Source organism: Manacus candei, unplaced genomic scaffold, assembly GCF_025592945.1.
Source record: "Manacus candei isolate 608988 ecotype Guabito, Panama unplaced genomic scaffold, ASM2559294v1 h1tg000035l, whole genome shotgun sequence".
Taxonomy (NCBI): domain Eukaryota; kingdom Metazoa; phylum Chordata; class Aves; order Passeriformes; family Pipridae; genus Manacus; species Manacus candei.
The window spans coordinates 3,503,969-3,513,769 of NW_026138083.1; the positions used below are offsets into that span (position 1 = coordinate 3,503,969).

Sequence of the window (9,801 nt, forward strand, 5' to 3'; positions counted from 1 at the left end):
TCGAGACAGGTCTCAAAGAACCAACACAGAGAAAAAGCAAAGAGCCAAAACCGAGTCGAGGAGTTCCAAGCATAAGAAAGAAGGCAAGAAAGACTATGCACAGCCAGGAAAAATTAAAACAACACTGAATTTCAGCACTAAGGTCAGCTAAAAAGGATGTGTGATGACACTGTGTTTGACTGAGTGAAAAAGGAAGCTTTATCCTTAACCTGTGCCCTGCAATTCTTCAGGTGCATCCCACTACCAATTCTACTGAAGGAAGAATGAGGCAAAACTGCTTGGAGCATAGCTGGTTCCTCCAGGGTAGTGGAAAGGACACTGCATCCATGTGCTCCCACATTCTAACCAGGAATACAAAGGCCAAACCTTGTCTGGATGTCTGTAAAGGGTCTGTGATCCCACACAGCAGAACCTCAAAATACATCGTGGGCAAGTGCCAGTGTTGAGCAAGAGCTGAACAACTGGTCTGTCCTTCTCTGTTAGTGAAGACATGCTGGGGAATCCTAAAATTCCAAAAAGAAAAGGAAAAAAATAAAGCTTAGAATAAACACAGTTCAGCAATTTAACTGGATTTAAAATAACTGGATTTTTTTGGTCCTCTAAAGAAAGTTTAGGATACGTGTTTGTTTTAAATCACAGGCATAAGAGAAGTGGAAGACCAACCCCAAACCACCACTGACCAGGGGAAAAGCTTCTGTACTTCCAAGGTTTTTCCTAGAAAAACCTAAATTCAAGAGTTCTGACAAGGGAATGCTGAGCTTCTGCCCAGTTTTATGTTGGATAAAGTGCATTACATGACATGTTAATCTTTACTGAATGAAGGAGGGTGGATCTAAGACATCTTAAGCCCAATTTAAAATGGAAATTCCTCCCAAAAATCACAGAGCCTAAAGAATCAGTGTGTTAAAATCACAGGGGGGAAAAAAAGCCTCAAACAACGTATGCCAGCCCCTTTTGCCACGAAAGCCCTAAAGGCAAAGGAAGCCTTTTCTATCCCTGCAATTTTTTAAGATTTCTTATTTCCCATCCCAACATAGGACTCATGTTTTTGTGAGAAATCTCATAATGCTTTTTTTCCCCCCTAAAATGTTATGGCTACTTTGGTTTCTTGTCATTTTTTCTGCCCTTTAGAACAGGCCAAAATGTAACAATGGGATAGAACTCTCAGCATTTTTTGAAAAATATGGAAAATGAGAGATTCCCAGTGAGCTGCTCACTAGGGAGCTTTAGGAGCACATAGGAATAACCACAGGTTCAATTAGTCCATTGTCACCCAAAGCAGGAATAAACAGGTGCCACAGGAAAATCTGTGTGTGCAGGGCACATTCCTCTGCCAAGTGCTCCTGTCTCCAATTATTTCTGGGTTTGGGGGATCCCTCTGACCTGGTGTGGTTTGACTCTTGGGAAACCTTAACAGATCCTTCCTCCAGTGTCTCTTTGAAATTTAATATCCAATCCTGCTCAGAAGTACCTGGCACAGAAATACTGGAGCCGTGGAAAAACCTCTACAGTATGGGAAGAGTTATTAATTCGACGATTTTTTTTTTGTCCTGGATTTGGATTTTTTATGGAAAGCTGTAAAAATCCAAGGGCTACCTGGAAAACTTCAAATCCCCTTTCAGCAAGAAACAGCAAACACGAACAAGCAGGCTTTTAGGTAAAACTGCCAGTTCACCTTTATGAGAGTTAAATATTGGCATTGTTTGACACATCAGGACAAATGTGGTGATATTGGGGATGTTTTGGGGCAAGGAGGAGGGGGAAAGAGGTGGAATCTTTGGGGAGGTTCAGCACCCCCAGTCTGGCCCAACATCTCAAGGCTGGGAGAGGGAGCTCAGCACTTTCAGAGCATATCTGAGGGAGGGCAGCTCAGTACCCCTATTCCAGCCCGAAACCTCAGGATTTGGGGGAGGTCTGGACCCCCGACCCTTCAGGGCTGAGGGGACCCCATTACCCCCCCCACCGAGGCGCCGCGCACGGGCTGAGACGGAGGGATGAGGACAAACGGGGCCCGCTCAGCACATGGCCGACCCCCTCGCAGGCCGGAGACGCCGTTCCCATTCCCATTCCCGTTCTCGTTCCCGTTCCCATCCCCATCCCATTCCCGGTCCCGCTCCCTTCGCTCACCGCTCGCTCCGCGGCCCGGCACAGGCTCGCTCAGCTGCTCCGCAGAGCGCATCGCTCGGCCGGCGCGGCGGGCGTAGCACCCGCAGGGCCGCTGGGCGAACAGCTCGGCGCTCCCACCTGATGCCTGGCGGTGGGCGGGCCCTACCGATAGGGGCCGAGCGGGGCCGAAGCGGAGCCGAGCGCGCCCGAAGCGGAGCCGAGCGCGCCCGAAGCGGAGCCGAAGCGGAGCCGAGCGCGCCCGAAGCGGAGCCGAAGCCGAGCCGAGCGCGCCCGAAGCGGAGCCGAGCGGGCGCGATGGCGGGGACGCCGCCGCCCAAGCCCTGGGAGTCCCGGCGCCTGGCGGGCACCGCGCCCGCCTTCCAGTGAGTGCGGGCGTCCCTGCCCGGGGGATCCCCACCGCGGCGGGGACGGGTGTTCGCCCGCTCGGGGCGGCCGGGCCCGCGGCCCTGGGGCGGGCTCAAAGGTCGGGCCCGGCCGGGGTCGGTCGGGGCGGGCGGCCCGGGGAGTCGCGCTCTGTGAGGGCACTCCGAGGGGTCCCCTGTGGGGAAGATGAAGTCGTAGATGTGGGCAGGAGTGTTCGGGGTGTCCGTTCCCGGGGGTTGTGTGGCTGTGTCAGCCCCGGGAGCTGAGTGTCACCGCAGGGCTTGGAAAAGATCCGTGTATGTGACAGTCCGGGGGGTGTGGGAGCTCTCCCGGGAAATCCCGCCTGCTCGTGGAGAAGGATGAACGCAAAGTGTCTGTGAGCTCCTTTTTGATCAGGAGGCGAGGAAAGCTCGCCTGGTGGCTGAAGATCCGATTTGTTTTTCTTTTGCAATTAGAGCTGAAACTGGGCAAAAGGTTGGCCCGGCGCTGAACATTTCACAGACACTTCGCTACGCTCTCCGTTTGCTGAGCGAGCAATTAAATGTTAATTTTTCTTGCTGGGTTTATGTACCCCGTGTTAATGGCTTCAGGCACCTTTAAAGTGAGGTGTCCCAAGCTGACTATTGAGCTGTGAACTGTAGGGCGACTTGCTGAGTTACAGTATCTCTCTTTGCTGTGATAATGACTTCGTTTTGCTCCCGTTTTTAACCGGTAAATAGCAATTCCAACTTGGCATTTTTTCCTTCTGCCTTTTTTTTTTCCCCTGTGAATTTAATGGACTACAGAAGTGGGAAGTCATGGGACGAGACAGTAAACATGGGAAATAACCAAAATGTTTGACTTTTAGGGTGATAATATACGATTTTTTGTGTGTCCAGAAGTAGAACAAAAAGCTGCTTGAGAGAATTCAAGTGCCAGTCAAGTACTTGCAGAGTCTTATTATGATAAAATAACTTGAACTTCTGAGCATACAAAGGAAAAAAAGTTTACTAAGTTAAATACAAGTGATGGACTCATAAGACCTTTTTCTGCCAACAGCAGTAAATTCAATATCAACAATCAGTAGTAGATTCAATCCCTTTATAATCTGCACAAAGGTAATGAGGTATTTTGGGTAGAGGGGGAAACTGGGAGGCCCAAAGGCCTTGCACAGGTTGTTTCATAATTACTTGGATTCTCAATTAGGTCACACCACCCTTTAAGGGTGGATTCAAAGGAGCTCTCAAACTTCTTCCTGCTGTATCATTGGCTTATTGCAGTGTTGGAAATAAAGCTTTTTTTTTTTTTGGGAAGTTCATAAATATTTTTGGTGGGGCCCACGAGAGGCTTTGGTGTGCAGAAGAATGACCTGGGTGTTAAAGCAGCAGGTTTGGTGGATCTAGAAGGTGCATTTCATGCATGTATAAATTAATAAATAGACCAAGTTTTTCAATGTGTACATCTCAGTTTCATGTTTACACTGAGTATCTCATTATGGTTCTTGTTCCCCCGAAAGACCTGTATTTCCTGACTGGATTTTTAACTTCCAACAAACGTTGTACAACACTCTGAGTGTTTGGCTCCCAGCTTCCCTATCCCAGCACTGCTGAAACTCACTGTGACATTTGTGGAGTTAGCCAAGGCCCCTGAGGAAATGAAAAATCTAAACTTTGGGTACTGATCTTCCTTGTTTGAATTTTTTTTAGGTCTGCTGACTTGGGTGACAACATGCTGACCAGACCCGGACAACCCGCCGTGGCACGGATACCTCCACCCATTTTGCCAAGACCATCCCAGCAAACAGGAAGCAGCAGTCTGAGCACCTTCAGGCCAGCTTACAGTGGTTCTTTCTCTCCAGCCTATGGTTCATATGGGACCTCTTTCTATGGAAGCTACAGCCCTTACAGCTACGGATACGGTGGGCTGGGGTATAACCGGTTCTGTGCCGACGGCCTTCCCCCCAGCAGGTTTGTGCAGCAGGCTGAGGAGAGCAGCAGGGGGGCTTTCCAGTCCATCGAGAGCATCGTGCATGCCTTTGCCTCGGTCAGCATGATGATGGATGCCACCTTCTCAGCTGTCTACAACAGCTTCAGGGCTGTGCTGGACGTGGCCAACCACTTCTCCCGCCTCAAAATCCACTTCACCAAGGTGTTTTCGGCTTTTGCTTTGGTGAGAACTATAAGGTACCTCTACCAACGGCTGCAGCGGCTGCTGGGGCTGAGGAACAGTTCTGAGAACGAGGATTTGTGGGCTGAGAGTGAGGGCAAAGTGGCTCGTGTCGGCCTTGAAGACAAGATGGGAAACTCTGCAAAGTCCTGGCCCATTTTCCTGTTCTTTGCTGTTATAATGGGAGGGCCCTACCTGATTTGGAAGCTGCTTTCTACATACAGTGATGAAGAAACAGGTAAAGATGATCTGCAGCACGAGAGTTCCTTGTTCCTTTCACTGTTGTCTGTGTGGTGATTAATCTACACAACAGTAATAGCAGTTAGTAGATACTGGGACACAATGCTGAATTTTAGGCATGTGACAGCCTGTTGTTAACATTGTATTTAAGCTGTGTGTGATTCCAAACTCATGGTTCCTTCCTAGTAGATGTAGCAGTTTGGGGTGTATCGCTTGGATTAACTCAACAAGTCGTGCTTTGCTTGTTACTCCTGTCAGTTCTCTGCCAGAAAAGTTTTAGCAAGGAAGTTAAAGTGTTTTCTTCATTTTGTTTTAAAAAGACACGCCAAACTTTGTAATTCAAAGCAGATAAACTTTTAATGTATGTTTGCAAACAGTGTCCAGTAACTGGGCTAGTGGAGAAGATGACCACGTAGTTGGAAGAGCAGAATATGATTTCAATGCTCTCTCAGAAGAAGAAATTTCTTTCCGTGCTGGTGACATGCTAAAATTAGCACCCAAAGGTAAACTTTTAATTTTTAGTTTTTCTAAAGTATTTTTCTATTTATTTCTGTTTATTTTCTAATCATAATGAAGTTATAGTGTTAGAGTCTGAAAATTAAAACTAAAAGACCAAAACCACCTTATTTGACCAAATACTGATTTTTTTTTCCCCCCACTAAGTTATTATTTGCATTGGAATAAAACTTTCTGAGTAGTTTTGTTCAGTGTCATTGAATTGTTTTGCAACTTGATGCTTTTGCATTTTCTCCTTCAGAACAACAACCCAAAATCCGTGGTTGGCTCCTGGCCAGTTATGATGGCCAAACAACAGGACTTGTGCCAGCTAATTACATCAAAATCCTGGGCAAAAGAAGAGGTAGGAGAACAGTGGACCTGGAAAAGATTCCTGAGCAACGTCCAGCCTTTCCCAGCACACCTGGTGGAGGAGCCACTGCTGCTGTGACTTTGGAGGAGCAGGAAGCTGCTTTTGAAACTGTTTTTGCTGGAAGTAGTAAAGTTCCCGTTGCATCCGACTCCGCTGGGGGCAGTGGGGAGAAACAGGAACTCTGATGCACTTTGATCAACAAAGCAGCTGAACTGTGCTTTACTGATGCAACTTTAGGGACTGCTGGAAATGTGGTTTGTAGTGGAACACTGATGGGCACGCACCAGTGATTGCTGCTACTGACTGGTGAAGGGGTGGAGAAGTGATTGCTCCAATCTGTAGTATTTATTTTTGACTCATCTGAGGCTGTACATTAGTGATTCTGTCCAACCACCTGGCAGCCACTCCTGAGAGCTTGAGATAAGGAGGGTTGAAGCATTTATAACAAAGCAAACAAAGGAAAACAATAGGGACTGCCCTGTTAAAGAGACAAACTGTTGGTGAAATGGGGGATTAACACCCAGTCCCCATTAGAGTATTGGCTTGACAGGAGGCCTCTTCAATAGATGTGCAAAGGGAAGATTCATTTCTGTGAGGTGTCCTCCAAAACTGCACACTGAGGGCCGTGCAAAAGTAATGGCACATTGTTTCCCTCTGAAAGGTGGGAGAACTGCAGGAGATTCAGGAGACCCAATTGAATGGTTACAAGTTTTAAATTACTGTCATAAAGAGTTGAGCTCTTAGAAAAAAGGGATTTGTGAGGAAGGGAGGAGAAACAAGAGTTTACAGGGGAAGAGCAGTGAGGCTTCACCAGTAGTTCTAAGCAGTTCTATTTTGTTTATTAAAAGGAATTTGAATAAAGGGTATTCTGCAGTCAGGCACTTATTAGTTCTGTCACTCCCTTCTGTGGTGAACTAACTTTGCATCACACTTGGCCATTTTGTGTTGTAGCCTGTTAGCTGCCCATCCATAGTCCACCACCCTCATCTCCACTTATTTCTGCTCTTCATTGGTTTTATATGAATGTCAAAATACCTCTCCTGCCTTTTAGTGCAGAAGGAAAGCATTGCTTTGGGGGAAGTTGAAAGGAATTGGAGCAGCAAAGAAAAAGTAACATCTCTTGCTTAATTATCTCGGCAAAGGAAGGTCTTGGAGTTGGACAAACTCCCTGTGCTGCCTTTCAGGTGGTAAATTTTGCATCTGCCCATAACATTTGAGGGGTCCAGTTTATCAAAAGCCATAAAAATACTCAGACTGTTCAGAGTATTTAGTATTTTCTTCATATTGGTGTTTGAGAATTCTGTCCTGAAATACTGTTCTGGGTTTTGTTTGTTTTTTTTTTTGTTAAATGAAGCAAAGATAATTAAAACCTTTTTCCTCGTAGCATGGATGTATTACATACATTCTGAAGGTCACATCAATGGATTAAATAACTCGAGCTTGTCTTAATCATTAAAATAGCTTTTTTAGTTTAAAGGTCCTCAAAAGTATAAGTAGGGAACATACCTTTGAGTAGTTCCAGTTTGACCTACCGAGATCTTCAACACCCATTATGTGTTAGCAAAGCTTTCAGTATTTATATTTTGATTGCATTTGCTGGCCTTGAGTTTGTAGAAGTCTGTTTACCACAACAAAACTCTGAAGTGAGCACAATTTTCATGAGGTAGAGTGGCTGAAAAGACAGATATCATGCTGGAACCTTGGATTTTTAAAGTAATCTCTGAATGCCTGTCGTTGATAGAGCAAGAATTTTAAGTGGTTGTGCTCAGGTATTGGGAGATGGTGATTCAAATAATTTATACTAAGTTTTTAGATTTTTCAAGTGCAGAGTAGTTAAAGGGCAAGTGAGAAACTTGGAACTAGTTTTAATAGGCAGAACATGTTTTAAAACAGAACATGTTCATGAGATGTTTCCCTATGTACCAGGGCATAGAAGAAAATTATCCATATTTGTTAATCCTATCTGTTGTTGCAATGAAAACAGCAGAAAAAATTCCGAAATGTAAAATCTAGAGAGGAAAAAGGGGGGGGGAAGGAGTAGAAAGAGTTCAGTTCTGTTTGCAGTGTGTATCCCTGGAGGGAATTAATTTGCTGTGTGAGGTTTAATTAATGGACTGTCAGCCTCTCTTGTGTCAGTGAAAGATTTCATTCAGAGGAAGGGTCTTTAAATAAATTAATAAATAAACCCCTAATTTTTTTATTGTAGAGTATCCATTTAAGTAGATTTTTTTGTTTTTCTCTTTTCTGGCTCAGAACAAGATGAAGACAGTGCCATGATGTTTGTGGGAATGTTTAAATCTTACTGATTTTTAGTAAGATGAATTTAATTTCTCTTTCAGGTCATACTATTGAAACCAGTTATTTTAGTAGGAACATGGATTATTCAGAACTTAACTGACTTGTCCTTACAGTAGTTTGACTTAGCCTACCAGTCACTGTCATCATTGTATCTGTTAAATCTCAACAGGAATTTTGATCCTTTCAATCTTGCAATTACTTTCATTGGAAAAAGAGGCTCTAAGGAAATTAAGTTACTTATTTAACTCCCAATTAATTGTACTGATTGCAGGAGGGTATTAAAGTTTACTGAAGTAAAGTATATACTGTCCTTTAAGGTTTTGGGTTTCTTCTTTTTAATGCACAAAGTAGCATCAGGTTAAAAAAAAAAAAAAAAGTGAGTCCTACAATTCATTGTCTGTTTTTGTCCATGTGTCAGGCTACAGAAAAAAACCACCTAAATGAACCCTGAGTGGAAAAGGAAGGCTGGTGGACAGGCTGCTCAAGACTTACCCAACTTTAGGAAGGGGAGAAGACTGAAAGGAGCAGGTGTGGCTGCACCAGGAGTGTGTGGAAGAGGAAAGCAGAAAAGAGAGGTTAAAATATTGCTTAACTTCTGCATTAGGCAATCAGCTCTTTTTTTTTTTTTTTGGAGGTCTGCACATACTAAGTTAGCTTTATGTTGTTCTTTGGCACTGTTTATAATCTTGTGGCAGACCTGAAAGTCTGGAACAGAACATTTTTTTATATAAGGTTTTAGTTTATTCTTCCTTTAGTCTTATTGATACTGTTTATCAACCACTTCCTGCTTGAACACTGTGAGCTACAGGTGCCAGTTCTGAGTGGTCCTCTGGGTGCAAGCAGAACATGAACATGCACATGCTCAAGAGGTTCCTGAGTAATAAATTTAAAATACTGTGTTCGTCTGGGAAAACTTAATAAATTGCCCAGTTTTGCACAGCTTCATAAAACTCTTCTTTGTGTGGAATTGGGCTGCATCTGGGATATTAAGGTCGTTCTGATTTATTTCGTTGTCTTGGTGAAATTTGCTACTGAGATAAATACAAAGCAAATACAAATCTGGCCTGTTTGCAGTGAAAATTTTCCTGGGTTCTGTGGCCACACTGAACACAGCCTTTAACCAGCTGGATAATCTCTCCTTGGAGCAAATGCACTGGTATAACTGGCTTAACTGGTAGCAGAGGCATGATGTCAGTGCAGAGCACCCCTGGATCTTTATCTGTTTGAGCCACTGAAATTCCCTAAATTTCACAAGAGTCACAAAACTCTGAGACTTACTACACAGATTTATGTTGTCAGAGAGTATCTTTAGAGTTTTTTTTGCTTTAGAAATTAAAAATGCAAAAAGACAGTCCCAGGACCTTTGAGTTATTTTAACTGATCCAGCACAGTCTCCAGAACATCAAGTCAGTAAAATTTAAGATGTATGTCTGGGGTTTTAATTAAAAAAACATGTTCCAGTTCTCTGACATACCATCAAGTTTCCATTCATCATGAAATAACTGAATGTCATCATAGTCCAGCAATATTCCAGCTTATTCTGTGGATTGCTGTGGGATGGTATGAAATGAGTGTTTTCTGCTTTCACTGAAACCCAAGGGAAGCTTTCAGGCTGACTTAGAGAATTTGGGTTTCATACCCTTCTCTGGATTGGTGGAATCCTTTTTCCTGAACTTTTCAGTGCTTTTTTTTTTGGCATTCTCTGCCCTCACTGGGTTACTGCAGACTTAAGGGGTGGGCTTTTTGGAAGATAAATGGTT

The 9,801-nt window shown here is 44.2% G+C and overlaps 2 protein-coding genes across 4 annotated transcripts in view; one reads left to right on the forward strand and one right to left on the reverse strand.

Annotated features, from left to right (window-relative positions):
• PUS10 (pseudouridine synthase 10) overlaps positions 1–2,252 on the reverse strand; it is a 25,341-nt gene extending 23,089 nt beyond the window's left edge. Inside the window, exons 1-2 of one of the 2 annotated variants that reach the window (XM_051792885.1) lie at positions 2,128–2,252; positions 367–503 (exon numbers count right to left, since the gene is read on the reverse strand). In XM_051792885.1, coding sequence (XP_051648845.1) covers positions 367–503; positions 2,128–2,179 — 189 coding nt within the window. In that variant the 5' untranslated portion in view covers positions 2,180–2,252. The other variant, XM_051792884.1, reaches the window with a different exon arrangement.
• On the forward strand, positions 2,248–8,357 carry PEX13 (peroxisomal biogenesis factor 13). Of its 2 annotated transcripts, none has more exons than XM_051792886.1 (4): positions 2,248–2,489; positions 4,176–4,873; positions 5,253–5,378; positions 5,633–8,357. In XM_051792886.1, the coding sequence occupies exons 1-4, from the start codon at positions 2,248–2,250 to the stop codon at positions 5,926–5,928; spliced, it is 1,362 nt and encodes a 453-aa protein (XP_051648846.1). In that variant the 3' UTR covers positions 5,929–8,357. The 2 variants fall into 2 exon arrangements, with proteins under 2 accessions (XP_051648846.1, XP_051648847.1); XM_051792887.1 differs by lacking the exon at positions 2,248–2,489 and adding an exon at positions 2,725–3,201.
• Positions 8,358–9,801: the final 1,444 nt, after the last annotated feature.